Source organism: Rhodotorula graminis, assembly GCF_001329695.1.
Source record: "Rhodotorula graminis WP1 unplaced genomic scaffold RHOBAscaffold_8, whole genome shotgun sequence".
NCBI lineage: Eukaryota > Fungi > Basidiomycota > Microbotryomycetes > Sporidiobolales > Sporidiobolaceae > Rhodotorula > Rhodotorula graminis.
The window spans coordinates 1,112,294-1,131,456 of NW_017264935.1; the positions used below are offsets into that span (position 1 = coordinate 1,112,294).

At 69.4% G+C, this 19,163-nt stretch overlaps 6 protein-coding genes across 6 annotated transcripts; 3 read left to right on the plus strand and 3 right to left on the minus strand.

Annotated features, from left to right (window-relative positions):
- Window positions 1-1,056: 1,056 nt before the first annotated feature.
- On the minus strand, window positions 1,057-5,416 carry RHOBADRAFT_45015 (uncharacterized protein; the record flags this gene model as incomplete). The annotated part of the gene is made up of 3 exons (XM_018414527.1): window positions 1,057-4,582; window positions 4,649-5,316; window positions 5,384-5,416. The coding sequence occupies 3 exons, from the start codon at window positions 5,414-5,416 to the stop codon at window positions 1,057-1,059; spliced, it is 4,227 nt and encodes a 1,408-aa protein (XP_018270575.1).
- A 448-nt stretch (window positions 5,417-5,864) lies between these two features.
- On the plus strand, window positions 5,865-7,975 carry RHOBADRAFT_45016 (uncharacterized protein; the record flags this gene model as incomplete). Its single annotated transcript, XM_018414528.1, has 7 exons — window positions 5,865-6,283; window positions 6,367-6,544; window positions 6,611-6,951; window positions 7,020-7,051; window positions 7,122-7,218; window positions 7,300-7,674; window positions 7,747-7,975. 7 exons carry the CDS (start codon window positions 5,865-5,867, stop codon window positions 7,973-7,975), a joined length of 1,671 nt encoding a protein of 556 aa, XP_018270576.1.
- Window positions 7,976-8,088: 113 nt separating this feature from the next.
- On the minus strand, window positions 8,089-11,249 carry RHOBADRAFT_48636 (uncharacterized protein; the record flags this gene model as incomplete). Its single annotated transcript, XM_018415167.1, has 7 exons — window positions 8,089-8,447; window positions 8,571-9,104; window positions 9,194-9,508; window positions 9,587-10,410; window positions 10,487-10,685; window positions 10,771-11,040; window positions 11,130-11,249. 7 exons carry the CDS (start codon window positions 11,247-11,249, stop codon window positions 8,145-8,147), a joined length of 2,565 nt encoding a protein of 854 aa, XP_018270577.1. The 3' UTR covers window positions 8,089-8,144.
- A 139-nt stretch (window positions 11,250-11,388) lies between these two features.
- On the plus strand, window positions 11,389-11,875 carry RHOBADRAFT_45018 (uncharacterized protein; the record flags this gene model as incomplete). Its single annotated transcript, XM_018414529.1, has 4 exons — window positions 11,389-11,437; window positions 11,508-11,522; window positions 11,623-11,765; window positions 11,825-11,875. 4 exons carry the CDS (start codon window positions 11,389-11,391, stop codon window positions 11,873-11,875), a joined length of 258 nt encoding a protein of 85 aa, XP_018270578.1.
- A 1,375-nt stretch (window positions 11,876-13,250) lies between these two features.
- RHOBADRAFT_54336 (uncharacterized protein) lies at window positions 13,251-15,783 on the plus strand (the record flags this gene model as incomplete). Its single annotated transcript, XM_018417257.1, has 4 exons — window positions 13,251-13,613; window positions 13,686-13,950; window positions 14,015-14,159; window positions 14,226-15,783. The coding sequence occupies 4 exons, from the start codon at window positions 13,251-13,253 to the stop codon at window positions 15,601-15,603; spliced, it is 2,151 nt and encodes a 716-aa protein (XP_018270579.1). The 3' UTR covers window positions 15,604-15,783.
- A 125-nt stretch (window positions 15,784-15,908) lies between these two features.
- Window positions 15,909-18,402, minus strand: RHOBADRAFT_15770 (uncharacterized protein; the record flags this gene model as incomplete). Its single annotated transcript, XM_018412275.1, has 8 exons — window positions 15,909-16,715; window positions 16,784-16,888; window positions 16,955-17,108; window positions 17,174-17,289; window positions 17,373-17,483; window positions 17,560-17,733; window positions 17,818-18,048; window positions 18,214-18,402. Coding segments are annotated over 8 exons (1,887 nt in total), but the record flags the coding sequence as incomplete, so codon positions are not given.
- Window positions 18,403-19,163: the final 761 nt, after the last annotated feature.

Below are 19,163 nucleotides of genomic sequence, written 5' to 3' on the forward strand. Positions count from 1 at the left end.
CAGCGACAAAGACTGCGATTCGTCGCTGCACACGGCCAGACTCGGGGGAGGAGCCGTGCTCTCTCTCTCGTGCTCTCGCTCGCTGTTCGCGACGGGGTCAAGGTCCGAGTCTTCCACCCTCCCTCCGAGCTCGCCCCAGCCGGGCAAGTCGCTCAGTCGACGGCGCGCACCACCAGACACGACGAGCCTCCTTCGAGAGGCCACTTGCGCCATCCCCACGACCGCCGCCGCTCGCTCGCCGACCCTGCGCGAGGACCGCCGCACGCTCGACCACGCCGGTTTCGACCAGCGGGCCCGCCGCCCAGAGACGCCCCTCAAGGGGGAAGAGGGCAGGGTCAGAGCGAGGGCTGCTTCTCTCTCGAGGGAGCGGCTCGTTTGCAGCGCAGCGAGGGCCGGTTGCGGCGGCAGTCGGGGCGGCTTCAAGTTGGGATGTGCGCGAGGAGGGTGCGGTGCCCTGTCCTGTCTCGCTCCCTCGGCCGGTTCTTCCTTCGCCGGGCGCACTCGTGTGCGCTCGCAGGGAGACCGGGTCGGGTTGGCGCACGACGAGGCGGGCCCGCTTGAGTGCAATTCGCAGTGCGCGACTCAAGGTCGCGCAACTCGATTCGGACTACTCTTGGCGCTGGACTTCTCTACTCTTTCTCGAGAGGGCGCCTTTCACGGGAATGACGATGCCCCTCGCTGCGCTCCTCGGCGCGTCGCGCTTCTGCGGGACCGCCAGGAGCGAGCGAGGGCGGGAACTGTGCAGCGAGCCCACTTGGCGGCTCGCCCCGATTCCTGACCCGGGCGCCCTCTCTCTCTCTTTGTTAGCGTCTCCTCCCGTGCAACGCGTTCTCCTCTTCCTCTCAAGCATGCGCGAGAGAGTCGGCGAGAGTCCGTTACTTCCGAGCCAGCCTCGCGAGGAAAGCTCTCTCGCTCGCGCTCGCTCCTCTCGCAGGACGGCTCGCCAGGACGGTCAAGAACAGCATAGAAGCGAAGCGCAAATAGGGAGGGGCAAACTACAGGAGGAGAGAACGAAAGGCGAAGAAGGAAGGGAAGGAAAGGAAGGGAGCGCTCGACTCAGTACTGCAGCTCGCCGAGGACGCCCCTCGCCGCCGAGCGCGTGCTGCGCGTGAGCGGCTTGCTGGCTGCGGCGGGCGTCTGCAGGTCGACCGTGACGACTCGGTTGCGGAGCGACCGCTGCAGCACGCCCGGCGGCGTCGCGCTCCTCACGGCGCCACGTGGCTCGACGTCGACCTCGACGTCGGCGAGCGCGAGCGCCGTGCCCGCCATCGACGACGCCTCGTGCTCCGACTCGGTCTCGTCGTGGAACCGCAGCTGGGTGCGCTCGAGCTCGAAGCACGCGCTCTCGTCGCCGAGGAGCGACATGTCCCACGGGTTCGGGGCGGCGAGGGCGCCCGAGCGCGACGAGGGCGTGCTCGAGACGGGTGCGCCGAAGAAGGAGAAGTCTTGCGTCGTCGACGAGTTGTCGGGAGAGGCGGGCGAGGCGCGGAAGGGGTCCTCGGCCTCGGCCTCGGCGCCGGTGGTCGCGATGGCGGTGCTGCTGCTCGTCGAGGCGGCGACCTCCTCAACCGGCTCCTCGGCAACGCCGCGCTCAGGCGAACGACCCATGCGCGTCGTCTCGGCCGACGCCTGCGCCTCGTCGACGCTGCTGTCGTCGTACTCGGTCTCGCCATCGTCCTCGGCGGCCGGCGACGGCGAGCGCGTGCGCACCGTGTCGTCGAACGCGCTCGCGTCGTGGAGCGGGATGAAGTACAGGCGCGACGACTCGTAGCTCGCGCTGCGGGCGTCGCTGGACGCGGCCGGGGACGGCTCGGCGGCGCGCTCGGTACCGGCGAGCGAAGTTTCGTCGCCGCCGTCCTCCTCCTGCTTCTCCTCCTCCGACGCGTCGGCGTCGACGCTGTCGAGCGACTCGTCCGCCTCGAACGTCGTGTCGACGTCGTCGTGCGGCGACGCCGGCTGGTAGTCGTCGAGGAAGACGGCCTGCGGGCGCTCGGACCTCGGCGCCGGCGACGGCGACGCGACCTTGCGAGCGAGCGGCGACGCCGGGAGCACAGCGTCCTCGCCGACATCGTCGCCGTCGTCGCTCTCCTCGTGCTCGGCGACCGGCGGGGCGACGCCAGGCAGCGCGACTCGTGCGCCTGGAAGCCGAACGACGCCGGGCAGGTCGTCGAGCCTCGGCGGCGTGTCGAGCATGATGGACGCCGTCTGCCACGGCTCGGGCGAGTACTGGAGGGTCGAGGCCGGGAAGCGGACCGAGGGGCGGGCAGGGGTGGCGGTCGCGGGCGTGGGAGGGAGCGCAGGGCGGGTGACGGGTGCAGGGGTCGAGGTTGGGGCGGGAGAAGAGGCGAGGAAGGGCGTGCGAGGTGCCGAGTCGGTCGCAAAGGCGGGCACGAGCGCAGGCTGCGTGGCGTCGGGCCGAGGCGTGCGGGCGCTCGCGGATGAGGGCGTGCGAGCGTGGCGGGACGACGGCGACTCGGCGCTGTTGCCGAGGGCCGAGCTGACCTCGTTCTCGCTCACCTCGTCGTTGTGCTGGACCGAGGCGCTCGCAAGGAGCGGCGACGGCGGGAGCGCGTCGTACGACGGGGCGCGAGCGCGGACGGGCGATGGCGCCGACACGGGTGACTGCTCGACTGCGGGACGAGCCGCCGAGTGCTCGTCCGCTGCGGCTGCATCGTCGACGCTGTCGTGAGACGGCACGACAGCGACGAGCGCCGGCGGGCTGCCGACGTGAGCGGGCTCGTCGTCCTGGGCGACGGCGACGACCGGCGACGACAGCTCGTCCTCGTGCGCGACCTCATCCGGCGCCGGCGCACCCTCGACGACAAGCGAGTCATCGGCAGGCTCGGCCTCGATGATGTTGAGCAGCGACGCAGGCTCCTCGTCCTCGACGACGGACGACTCGACATCGACGGCTTGCTGCGCCGGCGTGTCGGCGCGCTCGACCTGCTCGACAGCGCGCTCGACGATGGGCTCCGACTGCTCGACGTCGGGCGAGACGTCGGGAGCGCCCACGTCGCCGGCGTCGGTCGCCTGCGACTCGGCGAGCACCATCTCGCTGTGCATGCCGCGCTCCTCCTCGACGTCCATCTCGGCGGCGGCGGCGGCGACGACGTCCTCCACGTCCTGCGCGCGCTGCGCGACCTCGATCGGCGCCGCTGCGAGCCGCTCCTCGGCTGCCTCCTGGACGTCCTCCTCGAGCGGGAGCGGTACGGCCCTCGCGCGCTCCTGCTCCCGCTCGGCCCGCTCGCGCTCCTCGCGCTCGACGGCAACGCGGCTCGCCTCCTCGGCCCGCACACGCTGCCGCTCCTCCTCCTCGCGCTCGTGCTCCCTCGCGCGGCGCCGCTCCTCCTTGTCCTTCTCCTCCTCCGCGGCGGCGGCAGCAGCCTCGGCCTTGACAGACTCCTCGTCGGCCCCCGCCGCCCTCGCCGCCTCGCGCGCGGCACGGCGCTCCCGGGACGCGAGCGTCGCTGCGCTCGGAGCCGTGCGGGCGGCGCCGGCGGCGGCCGCGCGCGACGAGGCCGTGCCGGCGGTCGCGGCTGCGGCTGCGCGCGGTGGGCGAGGTGCGGCGAGAGGTGCTGCGGTGGGTGCCGGTGCAGGTGCGGGTGCGGAAGTCGAGGTCGAGGCGGAGAGGGCCGAGCTGGTCGGGACGGCGGGAGGAGGAGGCGCCGGCGCGCGAGCGGGGCGGGGCTTGGCGCTCGTCGCGAGGGGCGTGGCAGCGGCCGCGACGGACGCGTTGAGCTTGGGGCGGAAGGGCTTGTGCTGCGTCGCCGTCGTCGAGCCGGCGAGCGGCGCCGCCGAGGTGCCGCCCGGCCCGGTCGAGCGAGCGAGCGTCTGCGCTCGCGCGGTCGGCGCAGAGGCAGCGGCAGGCTCTGCCGCAGCCGACGGGGCGGCGACGGGCGGCGCAACCCTGCGCGCCTTGCGAGGCTCGACCGCCGCGCTCGTCGTCGACGACGTGGACGGCACCGAGCGAATGGCTGGCCGCGATGCGCCGCCGAGCTGGCCCGACTTGCCCGCGCCCGCCGTCGCGCCCGCCGTCGCCGTCGCTGCGGACGCGCCCGGCGCCGTAGGCTTGAAGCCCGAGCGTGCGGGCGCGCCAACAACGGCTGCGCCCGAGCGGGCCGAGCTCGTCGACGCCGCGAGCGGGTCGCGCTCGTCGCAGCGCGAGGTCGACCGCGACGTCGAGGGCATGGTCGACGCGCTCGCCGAGCGCGAGTGGTCGACGCGCGCGGCGCGCAGCGAGGGCGCCGGGCCGTGCCCGAGCGAGTCGGCGGTCGAGGTCGAGGTCGCGGTCGAGGCGGCGAGGGCGTGCGAGCGCGGTGCGGCGGCGCTCGTCGAGTGCGACACGGTCGAGCGGGATGGTCCGTGCGACGCGGCCATCGAGGGCGGGCCGTGCGACTTGGAGAGGGCGGGCGCGGTTGGCCGGGTCGGGGCGTGGTGCGAGGCGGGGCCGGCCGAGGCGCCGAGCGCAGGCGCAGGCTTGCGGGGTGGTGGGCGCGAGACGGCGCCGTGCGAGGTCGCGCCCGGCATGGCGTCGGTCACCTTGAGGTACTTGCGGATCGTCGGCGTCATGGGCGCGGTGAACCTGCGAGGAGATGAGGTGGGTCAGGACGGCGGTAAGGTAACAGAGAGGAGAGGAAAGAGGACGCACGAGGCGACCCGGTCTGGCCACTCGCGCTTGTAGACCTCCCAGCACTTCTTCATCTCGGAGCGGACGGTCGCCTCCCTGCCCGTCGCGCCCGTCTTGATGAGCCACTCGAGGTCGTCGATGCGGCGCTCGAGGCCGTCCTTGTCGACGCCGAGCGTGTCGCCGTCTGCGCCGAGGGCGATGGCGAGGGCGGCGGCCGCCTGCTCGCGGAAGGTGGCGCTCTTGCCCGGCTCGTTGCGCCACTCGAGGGCGATGAGGCGGACGACGTCGGCGATGCGCGTGTTGCGGATGATGCTCGCGACGCACGAGGCCGACCTGGTGACGTAGACCTTGTTGGGGCGGGCAAAGAGGCGCAGGAGGGTCGGGACGTAGAGCGACACGAGGGCGGCAAAGTGGTGGCCGAGGCGGGTGCACGACGCGACGAGCTCGAGGGCGGTGCCGCTGAGGGCGGTGCGCTCGGTGACGAGGGAGCGGACGAGGCCCTTTACGACGCGCGGGTCGCGCAGGTGGTGGACAAAGTCGTCGGTAAAGCGGCAGGCGCCGCCTCGGACTGCGGCCTGGAAGCGCTTGACGGCGCGGTTGATCTTCTCCCATGTGTCCTCGGTCTCGACGAGCTGTAGGGCGGTGACGAGGGCGTCGACCTCGACGCTGAGGTCGTGGGGCGAGTTGATCTGTGTGCGGCCGAGCGGGTTGTTGTTGAGCGAGGAGGGCGAGGTCAAGGAGAGAGCGGGGACGCACGGGAATCTTGTCAGGCTCTGGTGCTCTGACCATGGCGGCAGACTGGCTGCTCTTTGCGCAGTTTGGCGCTGAGGGCGAGAGTGGAGAGGAGCCAAGGCTCGAGGGAGATGAGGACGGCCGCGTCGTCGGCGCCGCACTCTCACTCACCTCGCTGTGCGCCAGTCTGGCCAGTCCAGAGCTACTCTCAGCTCTCCTCTGAGCTATCCAAGACGCGCCGCTTCCCCTGGCGACCGCTCCTCGTTGTTGCCCCGTCCGCCTTGCCCTCGCCAACTCGTCGCAGACCTTGCCGAGCCTCGAGCACCAGCCGTAGCGCAGCAATCTCTCCAGCAGTGTCTGCGACGCTCCCTAGAGCAGTAACGGTGCGTCCCTGTCTCTCTGTCACAGCGAGAGGCCGGACCTCCTCCTCGTCGCCCACTGACCGCACTTGCGCCGTGCCGCAGCCTCGCGTCGACCGCCAGACTCGCCAAGCTCGCCGTCGTCCATGGCTGAGCCACCTCGCAAGCGCCCTCGCGTCTCGCCGCCACCTACCGGCATGCACCCACGCTCGCCGCCCCCACCGCCTGCCGTCGACCACCCACCCCTCGTCGACACCGCCTCGTCTGCGCAGTCTGCACCTCTTCCAGCAACCGCACCTCATCCTCCCTGCGCCTCGCACGCCGTCCACCCGCCAGCGCACTACCTCGGCGCCTCGACCGCCCTCCCCCAGTTCCAGCAGCCCTTCCACCTCGCGTCCTTCTCCTACTCGCCCGCGCGCGAGCTCCTCCTCGACGACGACCGCAAGGACGACGCCCTCGCCTACTACCACGAGCCGAGGCTCGGCAGCGACCTCAACGTCGGGTTCGAGAGCGCGGTCTGGAGGGACGGCAGCGTCGACGAGGGCTTGGACGCCTTGCTCGACTGGTGCGTCCTCGTTTGTCCATGGTCCGTCTGTCTCGACCCGAATGCGGGACCCTGACGGTCCTTGCGCGGGCATTTGCGCACAGCTTGTCGACCTGGGCTTCGAAGCAGCCGTCGACGGCCGCCGACGAGCTTCTCGGCAAGATCTCGGTCATCACGTGGCGCGGCATGATGACCAAGCTCATGCTCGCCGTCTACGAGGTCGACAACGTCGCGAGTGGACGTCGAGGCGACGGCTGGGAGATGAACGCCATGGTCGTCGACGTGCGTCCACTTCTCCTTTCCCTTCCCTCTCGAAGCGCCTTTCTGACTCGCCTCTCGCGCACGCAGGGCTGCCTCTACCTCGAGGAGTCGAACCCGCCCGCCAAGCTCGCCGCCAAGTCGGCGTCCGAGTCGAGCAACGCCCTGCCGTCCTACTACGGCTACTCGTTCGAGTCGTACTGCACCACGCCGTCGACCGACCCGCCCGCCGCCTTTGCCGTCCCCAACACCAACGTCCAGTGGTGCAGCGTCGTCAAGACCAACCTCGGCGGGTTCCGCACCATCGTCGGCGGCGAGGTCGACTGCGTCCGGCTCGGAGCCGACCCGAGCAGGATCTCGACGGCCGACTTTGTCGAGCTCAAGACCAACATCGCGATCCAGAGCCAGCGCGACGAGGTCAACTTTGAGCGGTGCGCCTGCGTGCTTCCTGACCTCTCGGCAAATCCCTGACTGACTCGCCTTTTCCCCCCTCGAGCAGGCAGAAGCTCCTCAAGCACTACGTCCAGTCCTGTGCGTCCTCTCGCTCTCCTTCCTCCTTCTTCTCGACCCCGTACTGACTCTTCTCGTCGACGTTGCGCAGTCCTTCTCGGCGTACCGACCGTCACCGTCGGGTTCCGCACGCGTCAGGGCCAGCTCACTGCCCTGCAGAGCTTCAACACGCTCGAGCTCCCTCGTCTGTGCGTCCCCATTCCTCCTCTTTATCTTCTCCTCCTTCTCGCCGAGCGTGATCGACCTACTGACGACGTCGATTCGCGCAGCGTTCGCGGCAAGCCGCACGCCTGGACCCCGGCCGCATGCCTCGCCTCGGCCCGGGACCTTCTCGCCTTCTTGCACTCGACCGTCGCGTCGCACCCGTCGACCCTCGCCGCCGAGGCCGACCTGCGCTCACGCTCGCCCGGTGCCGCCACCTCGGGCGAGTGGCCCGTCTTCCGTATCCGGTTCGCGCCGCAGGACGGCGTCTCGGTACGCGAGCTCACGCCGCGCGAGGTCAGCGACGAGGTGCTCGCCGCCAAGCGAGACGTCGTCGACGGCGGCGAGGGCGAGGGTGGCAAGGTCGGGTTCCTCCTCGGGCGGTGGGTGCGCGAGGTGCGCGAGAGGAGGGAGCGGATCGTGCGGGCACAGGCGGAGCAGGGGTGCGTCCTCCTCTTTCCTCTCGACGCCGTCTCACTCTGCCAGTGCGACTGACTCACCTCGACCTTTTGCAGAGCTGCCCAACCCATGCCGACACCCTCCTCGAGCGCGCCTCCTCGCCGACCCGGTCCTCCTCCTCCTCCGCCGCCCGCACCAGCTCCCGCCCCGCCCGCACCCGCACCCGCCCCACAGCCAGTCTCGGCAGAAGCGGAGCTCGCCGGCCCCGGCTCGAATGGTGGGGCGGTCTCGCCGCGCAGGGATGCACAGGCGGCTCGAGCGTTACTTGCCGGGCTGAAACGTTGAGACGTTCGAGGTTCACTCGCCTTATCGAGCACTCTCGAATCCTGTGCGCATGACCGAGAGGAAAGAGAGCCAGAGCGACAGGAAAGAGAGCCGGCGAGGGAGATGAGAGAGCTCAAAGGGTCGAACAGCGAACGGCTCGTTGCACATCCCCTCGCGCACAGCGCCGCATCTACCTCCGCCCGAGTGCCTGCAACGCGAGCGCCTCGAGGTCCACCTTGGCCTTCTTGGCCGACCGCCCACCGTCGCCCTCCTCGTCCCCCTCCCCGTCGTCGTCCTCGAACCGAGCCCTGCGCGAGTTCTTCTTGAGCGGGACCGGTGCGCGCGCCGCCGGCTCGTCGGGCACGTCGTCGCCGTCGTCGTCGTAGCGGTCGTCGTCGGACGAAGCCGAGGCGAGCTCGACGTCCGAGAAGGATGGGTGCACAATCTCGTCCTCGCCCGAGAGCTCGGCGCCGAGGAGAGGAGCGCCGTTGGCCTGCGAGGGGGGTACGAGGGGGAGCGAGTTAGTGCGCGTTCGCGAGAGATTGCGCGAGAAAGAAAGGAGGGGCAGAGGAAGGGGAGGAACAGGGAAGGAACAAGGGGAAAGACGGCGACGCACCTGACGCTCAATGTCCTTGCGCTTGCGCTTCTTGTCCCTCCTCGCCTCGCGCTGCCGCTCCTTGTCGAGCACGTCCTGCTCCTTGAGCTTGCCGCCCTCGCGCTCGACGAACGCGCGCCGCTGCTGCTCTGCGTCGCCGAGCGCCTTGAAGTCGCTCTCGTCGCCGAGCTCGTAGATGGCGTGGCCCTCGCCGTCGTCGTCAAACACGAGCTTGGACGGGTTGCCCTTGGTCGACAGCATGGCCTTCTTCGACTGACCCATCTTGAGCTTGCGCTTCGAGATGAACGACGACGACGGGAGCGAGGCCTCGTCGAGCGTGTGGTCGACGCGCTTGAGCGTGATAAAGTCGTCGTCGTCGCCGCCTGGTGCCGGTGCCGCCGCGCCGACGAGGCTCGACTCGCCCTTGACGCCCTCGCCCTCGCCCTCGCGGTCGTCGTCCGAACCGTGGTCGATGAGCTTGGTGTAGTGGTCCGAGAGCACTGTTTGCGACTTGCGCGCGAACATGCGGTCGTACTTGGTCTTCACCTTGTCGTCCTGTGAGCGAGGGGAGGCAAAGGTCAGTCGGTCGAAGTCGAGGGAGCGGGAGAGAGAGAGAGAGAGGGAGAAACCGAGCAGCGACGCACCTTGTCCTCGTCGTCGTCGCTCCTCGAGCCCGACGGTCCCGCGACCGGCTCGTCGTCGTCGTCGTCGCCGCTCTCGCCCTCGTCCTCGTCGCTCTCGTCCTCCTCTGCGCCCTTGACCTCGATCTCCCTCCTCAGCTCCTCGACGACGCGCGCCTGGTTCTTCTTGTCGCTCGCCTCCTGCTTGGTGCCGAACTTGATCTTGGGCGCGCCGGCGAGTCCGAGCGACGCGGCGTACTCGTCGAGCGGGAGCGCGTCGAGCTTGAAGACCGACTTGTCCTTCTGGAGGTGGATCGACCGGACGTACGAGATGAAGGCCTGTCGCCGATCGAGAGGGAGTCAGTGCCGTCGTGAGGGGGAAGAGAAAGAAGGAGGGAAAGATGGAGGAGGACGCACGCGTTGAGCGAGGAACTTGATCTCGGGGAACTGGAACGCGGCGCTCTGGAGCTGGCTGCGGATGCTCTGCTTCTTCTTGTCGTTGGCCTTGATTTTGTTGACGTCGAGCTTCTTGTGCTCGAGGCGCTTGACGAACCCTTCCTCCTCGCTCGGGAGCAGGAACAGGAGCGCCTTGCCCTTGGCCTGGTACCGCGCCGTGCGCCCGACGCGGTGGATGTACGTCTCGACGTCCTCGGGCGCGTCGAGCTGGACGACCCAGTCGATGGCGGGAAAGTCGAGCCCACGTGCGGCGACGTCGGTCGCGAACAGGACGGCGTGCTTGGACGTGAGGAAGCGCTGGTAGATCTCGAGGCGCTGCATCTGCTTCTGCTTGCCGTGCATGTGCATGAGGGGCACACCGGGCCGCATGTGGCGAAAGTTCTCGTACACGAACCGGACCTGCTTGCCCGACGACAGGAAGACGATCGTCTTGGTGAACAGGTGCGTCTTGATGAAGCTCCACAGGAGGTCGAGCTTGGCGGGGAGGTCGACGACCATGTAGTGCTGCTCGAGGTTTTTGGGCACTTCTTCAACGCCCTCGTCGTCGTCGTGGCCGTCGCCGTCGCCGTTCTCGGCCTTGCCCTTGCCCTTGCTGCCGCCCGGGCCCGACTCGCGCACGGCGACAAACTCGGGGTCCTTGAGCGACAGGCGTGCGAGGTCCTTGACCGACTTGGTCTGGGTCGCGGAGAACAGGAGCGTCTGGCGCGAGCGCGGCAGGTTGGCGATGATGGCGTTGAGCGACGCCGAGAAGCCCATGTCGAGGATGCGGTCCGCCTCGTCGAGAACTGTCGGGTGCGGGCCTTGTGTCAGTCTCGTGCGCTCGCCGTGACGAGTTCGAGAGAAAGAGGAAGTGGTGCGCACCGAGGAGCTGGAGGTGGTCGCACTCGAAGCCGAGCGTCTGGTCCATGTGCTGGAGGAGCCGGCCCGGGGTCGCGACGAGGATGTTCATGCGCGACAGGCGGTCCTGCTCGTCCTTGAGGTTCTTGCCTCCGATGACGAGGCCGGCCGAGAACTGATGCTGGTGGCCGATCTTGCGCAAGACCTCGAAGATCTGGACGGCCTGCGGGTTGCAAGAGGAGGGGAGAGTCAGTAGGCGAGGTTGCGTGGCTCGAGGGTGAGGGCAGAAAGAGGAGCGTCAGACGCACCAGCTCGCGGGTCGGACTGATGACGAGTGCGCCGAGGCCGTCCTGCGGGCCCCAGCGCTTGCGAAGGAGGACCTCGAGGACGGGGATGAGGAAGGCGAGCGTCTTGCCGCTGCCGGTGCGGGCTGCGCCGAGGACGTCCTTGCCCTTGAGGGACAGAGGGAGCGAGCGCTGCTGGATGTCGGTCATGCGCGAGTAGTAGGCCGACGTGAGGCCGGCGAGCGTCTGGGACGAGAGCGGGAGCTGGCCGAACTCTTGCACATCGTCGGACGCCTGTGTGGGTGAGGCCAGGGTGAGCTCGCTGTGGTGCTCGAGGACTAGCCTGACGGGCTTCGCGGGCCAGAGAGCGGGAGAGGACGGACCTCGAATGAGTCGACCTGCTGCTGGAGGAGGTCGATGGCGACGCGGTCCGAGGCTTTGGGCTGCTTTGTGCGCTTGGCCTTGTGGTTCTTGGGTCTCGACTTTGGGTCCTGGCCAGCCATGGCTCGAGCAGGAGTGAGTGTGGGAGGAGGGGCGAGGCGACTCCTCCTGTCCGTGCTGATGGCAAGGTGCACCGCCTCGCTCTCGACTCCCTCGCCCCCCTGCTGTCCCGGCTGAGCGGTCGAGGCGCACAATCCACCCATGGACGGCGACCACCAAGACTCGGACCACCCGCAATTCAAGCAGGCGCGTCCTCACTCCCCCTCCTCATCGCTCCCTCCCCACACCCGGCCTCGCTCTGACGCCTCGCACCCACACAGGCCACCGTCAAGGAGGTCTTCAAGCTCGTCACCGAGCCCAGCACCCGCGGTCCGTCCCCATTCTCTTCCCTCTCGACCCCACCGCGCCAGCTCACCCAACCCGACGCGTCGACAGTGAGCACCGCCGCCGTCCAGCTCTCGGCAGAGTACCTGCGCCTCTTTGCGACCGAGGCCATACACCGTGCCGCAGAGGTCGCAGAGCGCGAGCGCATCAACAACGGGCCCGTCGACCGCCTCGCTCCCCCCGGCTTGCTCGAGGTGCGTCCCGCCTCGAGCCTCTCCTCCGTGACCCGATCTGAATTGGATACCGCACACAGACCAAGCACCTCGAGAAGGTTCTCGCCGGCCTCCTCCTCGACTTCTCGTGACGCCTTCTCGCCGTGTCCGTTCGGTGCGCCTTCCTCCTCTCTCTCCTCGTTCTCTCGCCGACGCGTCTGACTCTTTCGCCGTCGACAGCTGTGCTGTACCCTGTCGTCATGATGCTGTCAATACTACGCACGTCCTCGTTGTCGTCCTCTCGAGAGAGAGGGAGCCAGCCATCCTGCACCGCCGACCGCCCAGCGCGAGCGGGTCGTCCGCACTCGCTGCGCCCTCGGCTTTCCTCTCGCTCGGGCCCACACGAGCTTGCTCGGCTGTCGATCCCGCTGGCAGCGCTGCCGGCTCCGGTCCTCGGTTTGCTCCGCTCTCGAGGTCTGGTCGTTCGAGGGCTCTCTCGCTCGCTCGGCACAACAAGCTCACCGATGCACGCACGCCCGCCTCGCTACGTGCTCCAGGGCCTACGCGCCATGATCTTGACCGACACCGCCTCGCGCTCGCCCTGCTTCAACTCGACGCTGAACTCGAGCACGACGAGGTCGGCGAGCGCCCTCCTCAGCGCGGCAAAGACGCCCTGCATCTGGCAGAAGCACGCGCCGCCGGACAACAGGAGGTTCAGGACGTGCTCGAGCGCGTGCGACAGCGTGGGACAAGGGCCACAGGGAGGGCCGGGGCGAGCGAGCGAGGAACGGGGAGGCGGTCTGAGCGAGCCGGCGCGGTACGCAGTTGAGGACCGACGAGAGGACCCGTGTAGCTTGAGCAATGGACAGCTCTCATGACAAGGCGCTCGATGGCATCTGAGAGCGCGTTCGAGCGAGCTGCGCTGCGAGGCAGGCGCTTTCGCTCGGCCTTCCCAAGTCGAGTGCTCGGCGTCACGGCTCGAAGTGCGACGGCCGAGCGCTTTCCGGCTCTCGGCTTGCGAGCGTTCTGCAGCTGTGCTTGCTCGTCGCCTCGCTCGAGCGGGTGCGACGGCCGTGCGCAGCCGACGCGAGGCGCAACCCGACTGCGCGCTCGTGCCCACGGCGAGCGAGCGAAGGGAGCGGGTTGCAACTTGCGAGTGAGGTCAGCTGGGCGGCGTGCGGGCTCGTCGTTCTTCGTACGATCGCAAGCGAGGCTACCCAAGCTTTATCCTCGGCCGGCAACCGAGGATCTCTGATCGCATGCACCCAACGGCCGCAACTTGGCGCGTCGAAGCGCGTTGCTCTCGAGCGGCTCGGTCGTTCGGCTCCCCCCTCCCCCTCTCACCACCACCACACCGACGCAACATAGACTGCACTCGCTAGACGCGCCAGAGCCCTCTGCAGCAACACACCGCACCGCACCGCCAACTCGCAGCTCGCCCCGCGCTCTTCCCACCCTTTCCCCCGGCCCCATCACACACCTCGACGCGCCTCGACCACACCTCGCCCAGCAGCAGCAGCAGCAGCCATGAGCGAGCGACCAGCACTGTCCCTCTCGGTCTCTCGGCGACCGAGCCTGCGCGCGTCCCTCAGCGGCGCCAGCACCCCGGCCCTCGCCTCGTCCCCGCTCTCGTCGCACCCGCCCATCACGCCGCAGAACGCCCACTTCTGGGACTCGTACTTCCCGGCGCCCGGTGCCGGCGTCGTCGGTCTCCAGACGCCGCCCCTCGGCGCCGCACAGCCGAGCCTGTACCCGTCGGCGGGCACCGGCCCCGGTCGCAAGAGCCTCCTCCGCCGCAACTCGAGCCTGAGCAGCGTGTCGAGCTCGGTCGTCGAGGACGACGAGGACGAGCAGGAGTGGACCCACGACGAGGAGGAGCAGGTTCACCGGGTGCGTCTCCCCTTTCTCTCACTCGACCGCCCTGGCCCCAAGTCGAGTCCTGACCCTTTCCCTCGCCGCTAGGTCTACGACGCCTGCCTCGCCAAGCACGCCCTCACCGAGGCGCCCTTCCCCGCCAACGGCCCGCCGCCGTCCAACTTTACCAACATGGTCGCGCGCGCCGTCCTGCGCGCCGCCGGCGGCAGCGGTCGCGCCGCCGCTCGCCGGGCGCGCTTTACGCTCGGCGCCGCCGACACGCAGGACGTCGAGCAGCAGGCGTCGGGCGAGGTCGACAGCAAGAAGTGGCCCCACAGCCTGAAGAGCACCCGGCTCAAGATTCTCGCCCTCTGTGCGTCCTCGAACGCTCTCCCCCTCCTCGCGCAGCGGCGTACTGACCCGATTCTCCCATACAGGCAAGGAGCGCCAAGCTGGAGCTCGCGTCGAGGACACGCCCAAGCAGGCCGACCCGGACGCCACGCCAAAGCGTCGGCAGCCGCTCGTCCGCCAGGACAGCATGGACTTCCTCCCCGACGTCCACAACACGAACAGCATCGCTCGGTGCGTCTTCCGCACCTCCCCTTTTCTTCTTCAAGACCTCCTACTGACCTTGCGTGCCCGCCACAGCCTCTCGAACATGTTGCGCCAGCCCTCGCAGGACGGCATCGTTGTCCCTCCCCCTTCCTCCACCACGACCTCGCGCATTCCTCCCTCGGCCCAGCTCGGCACCCTCGGCATCCCTCTCGCCCGCTCGGCGTCGTCCCGTCCGTCGTACCGCATGCAGCGCACCAACTCGCTCCAGTCGATCGCGGGCTCGCCGTCACAGCCGGCCAAGTCGCGCCGCAAGCCCGTCGCCGCCGACACGCTCGACGCCGAGCGCATCCTCGCCGCGTCGGCCCCGCCTGTCGCCGCCTCGTCGACGGGCATGGCGCGCACCGGGTCCGAGTCGAGCGTGCTCCACGGGCGCCCGCTCGCGCGCCACCTGTCGTTCTCGCAGTGCGGGCCGCCGCCGTCGGCCGCCGCGCCTCAGCCGCCGACGGTCCTCGGCGCGTCGCCGATCAAGAAGGCGCACGCCCCGTCGACCGGCCTCTTGACGCCGCCGGCATCGTCCAAGAAGCGCTCGCAGGCGTTCACGTTCGCGTCGCCGCCCAAGAACCCGCTCGGCCTCACGCTCGACGTGCCCTCGGCCGCCTCGGCGCTCAAGCGCGACGGCGGCGCCGCCGGACTCGCGAGCGCGTTCACGTCGCCCGTCGTCGACGCGTTCCCGTCGTCGTCGAGCGCGAGCTCGAGCCCCAAGAAGAAGAAGGCCAAGGTCACGACGGCGGCGCCGGCTCGCGCGCCTTCGTTTGACGCCGCGAGCGTCACGTCGAGCGAGCCGACGGGGCTCGGCCTCGGCTTCTCGCTGGGCGGCGGGCCGAGCGCCCTGAGCGCCGAGGCGAACTCGTCCATGTTCGGCGACCGCGCCCACGACGACTCGCCGTTCCTTCTCGGCAGCCGCCGCACGGCGCCGACGAGCCCGGGCAAGGAGCAGCGCATGCGCACGCCGTCGTTCGAGGGCCCGATGGGCACGTTCACGCTCCTCGACCCGTCGGCGTCGCCCAACAACCTCGCGAGCCGCCGCAACTCGCCGCCAAAGCTCACCCTGACGCCGTCCCTCGCGTCGCCCACCTTCTCGACGGCCTCGTCGTCCATGTCGAGCTTCACGTCGACCGCGTCGCTCGCCGCGTCGACGGCGTCGTCGTCGACCGGGAGCGCCGTCGCGTCGCCCCTGTCGCCCTTCTTCGACCTCAACTCGCTCAAGCTCGAGTCGCTCTCGTCGTCGCCCGTCGAGTCGGTCAACGGCGACGACGGCGTCGAGGCCATGGACGACGACAGCGACGAGGAGGACTTTGGGTGCGACGGCGGCTCGAACGCGTTCCTCAACCCGGAGTACGTCCGAGCCGGCCACGAGGCGCACGCACTGCGTGAGCGCCTCGGCGCCTTTGCGTGGGCCAAGCAGGACTAGCCTGCCTCCTCTAGACGATTCCTCCTCTCTCTAATTTCACTCTCCGTCACCCGCCGTACCCTTTTCGTCCCCTGTAGCTCGTTGCCCTTCCTCTCTCTCGTCCCTCTCTCTTATACACGTCGTCCCCTGTCGCTCTCCTTTCCGTATTTCTGTCGCAATCATCAAGTCTATATTCTGCACGAGCCGAGCCCCGTCGCGAACCGAGAGAGCGAGCGCGACAAGTCGACGCTCTCGAGGAGGCGCTCTCGAGAGGCTCGTGCCGTGAACGAGACAGAAACGGGAGCCTGCTGCATTGCGGTCGCTCGTCATGCCCAGTAGAAAGCGCGCTCGCGCACGGCCCTCATGCCGAGCGCCTCCCACTCCTCGCGGCGGATCCACATCTCCTGGGCGCCCTCGAGCCTGCCGAGCGCCCCGACGCCCTTCCACGCCAAGTTCTCGGGCTCGATCTCCTTCGGGCACGGCACGTACGCGCACTCTTTGATGACGGGTGCACGGACGGCGAGCGCCGGCGCGACGCGCGACTGGACGGCGAACCCGACGTTGTGGATGCCGCCCGTGCCGCCGACGATGAGCAGGTTGGCGGCCACCTTCTTGAGGCGCTCCTCGGCTGGGCCGGCCGCGAGGAGCGACTCGACGATGGCGACGTCGAGCGGCAGCTTGGACGACTCGCGCGCGACGTCGACGGCGGCGGCGGGAGGAGGGGGAGGAGGCGGTGCGGGCGAGGCGGCGGCGGCAGCAGCGGCGGCGGGCGCAGGAGGTGCGAGCGGCTTGGGCGTGCCACCCGCCGTCTCGGGTGCGGGCGAGCCGGCAAAGCTCGAGGCGGGTGCAGGTGCGGGTGCGCCGGCGGCAGGAGGAATAGGCGGGAGCGCGCCGCCGCCGACGACGGCAGCGACCTGCTGCTGCGGCTCCTCGACGGCCGGCGTGCCCGCGCCGCTGCCACCAGGAGCGGCGACCGGCGTGGGCGGGACGAGGAGGTGGCGGACCGAGGCACGCATGGCGTTCGTCACGTCGGCGGCGCCGATCTCGACGTTGTCGTCGACGTCCTTGCTCCACAGCTCGTTGATCGCCGTGCGCTTGGCGTCAAAGTCGATGACGCGAGGCGCAAAGAGGGCCTGCAGGGGGAGCGCAGGAGGTCAGGCCGATCGCGCCGAGGAGGGAGAGAGAGGGACGAGGGACGCACGTAGGGCGCGAGGATGCAGTCGTCGTACACGCGCATAGAGTACTTCTGCGTCAACTTGCCCGGGTGCCGCACGTAAAAGTCGTACAGGTTGAGCCCAATGTCGCCCTGCGAAAGCGCTCAAGTCAGGTCGAGTTTCGGAAATCGAGACGAGGAGAGGACTGAGCGGCGCACCTCGCTCAGGACGACGAGCCGCTCCTTGAGCTCCTCGACGACGATCCAGTCGTGCCACTTGGCGAGGTCGATGTCCTTGTACGGGAAGCTGAGGCGCTGCAGGAGCGTCATGAGGAACCGCGTGATGTCGTCGCCGCCAAAGTCGAGGACCATCCTGCGGGTCGACAGGGGTCAGGCTCGAGCGAGGAAAGGACAAGGGGTCGAGAAATAGGGACGGACCGAGTCTCGGGAAGGACGAGGCCCTCCTCGACGCAGGTGATGGTCGAGGTGAGCGAGCCGATGTCGATCACGCACGCCGACGAGTAGCCGGCGCCGAACGTCGCGCCGACGCTCTCCTGCACGCGTACGGGCAAGCTCATCAGTACCATGTGCGTGTTGAGGAGCTCCTCGAGAACGAGGAAGGGAGACGAGGGCGCACCTGGATGAGGCAGATCTGCTTGAAGCCCATGGTGCGCACGAGGAGGTCGGTCATTTCGCGCACGTACACCTCGTCGTACAGGTCCGGGATGAGGAGGATAACGCCATAGTCCTGCGTGCGCGCGTGAGAGAGTCAGGGCCCGCTCGTCGAGGTAGAGAGGCAAAGAGAGAGGGGGAGCGAAGCGCACCTTGAACTCCTCGACGGCAATGTCGAGCTCGTCGCGCAGGACGCCCGTGTAGATGGCCTCGACGTCGCCGAGGAGCTCTTGGGGCGAGTCGTACGGCGCCGTGTTGAACTTGCCGTGCTGGAACGGCCACCGCAGGTCGTACCCCGCCGCCTCGGCGTCCGGGATCCGAACCGCCTGCGCACGTGCTCGAGCGAGAGTCAGTGCCCGGCTTGAAAGGAGAGAGACAGGGAGAGGCGCAGGACGCACCTTGTTGCCGACGTGCACCTCGTCCTCGGCCGTGGTCCACTCGATGTCGCCCTCAAAGTCCTCCTCCATGCGCTGCGGGACGACGGTCGCGTTGTAGGTCGCCGCCTGCGAGTTGCCGTTGCCCTGGCCGCGCAGCTTGTACGCGCGCATGCGAGCGCGCAGGTCGCCCCGGATCGACTGGATCTTGGCCGACAGGCCGTCGACCGGCGCGCCGCCGCCGTTGGCGCCGGCCGCCGTGCGGCGCTTGCGCGACGAGGACGACGACGACGAGTCCCAGCCCTCGTCGTCGTCGTTGTCGTCGGCGGGACCCGCCATGGTCGTGTCGCCGTCGGCCGAGGGCAGCGGCGGGAGCGGTGCGCCGGCGAGCGCGGCCGTCGGGGTCGGCGCAGCTGGTTCGGGTGCGGCGACGGCGGCGGCAGTGGGCGCAGGAGCCTGGCCGTCGTCGGTCGCGCGCTCCTTGCCCTTGGTCGAGGCCCTGCCCGGGACGGTGCCGCGCAGCTTGCGGGCGATGACGTTGGGGACGGCGACGGGCGCGAGGGACGAGGCGAGGCCGATGCGGAGCCAGCGCGAGCCCGGGTGGATGACGAGGGTGCGCGACAGCGGGTCGGCGGCGACAGACTCGTCCTGCGGGTGCTCGACTCGAGTCAGTCTCGGAGGCGTGCGCGTCGAGGAAGGGAGAGAGAGAGAGAGCGCACCTCGACGGGCTTGACCCTGGGCGGCCTCGCGGCGCCCTCGGGAGCGGTGACGAGCACGGTCGCGGTCGGCTCTGGGTCGCCCTCGTCGCCGACGAGTCGACGGCGCTTTGCGTCGTGGAGGCGGTCGCGTTCTTGATCGGCGGGTCGGCGAGCGTACCACGACTGCGAGTCGGCCTTTGCGAACGACGACGAGACGTTCTTGCCGCTGTGGTTTGTAGGGGTCAGTGGTGGACGCGGAAGGGACGCCAGGCGAGAGCGGGACGGACTTGAGGAAGCCGACAGGCTGCGCGACACCAAGTGGGGTCAGCGGGGGAGGACGAGAGGGAGGGAGAGAGGGGGACGGACGGCAAAGGTGGTGAACTTGAGCTGGGGGAGGCCTGGAATGGGTGCCGGTGGTGGTGGGCGGGACGGCATGGCTGCGTGTCGGTCGCAAGGAGCGGTGAGGGAGGTGAGGGAGGAGAGCGACGAGACGAGCGACGAGGTTGAGGGGAGGCGGGAGAAGGTGGCGCACAAGGTTGGCTCGTCGTCCTCTCTCGTCCTCTCCTCTCTCCTTCTCCCACCACACCAGCTCGCGCTTTTCTTTCACCTCGAGCCTCACCTCGACCACCCGCACCTCACCTCGACCTCGCACCCGACCTCGCCCTCGCCCCACCACTCGCCATC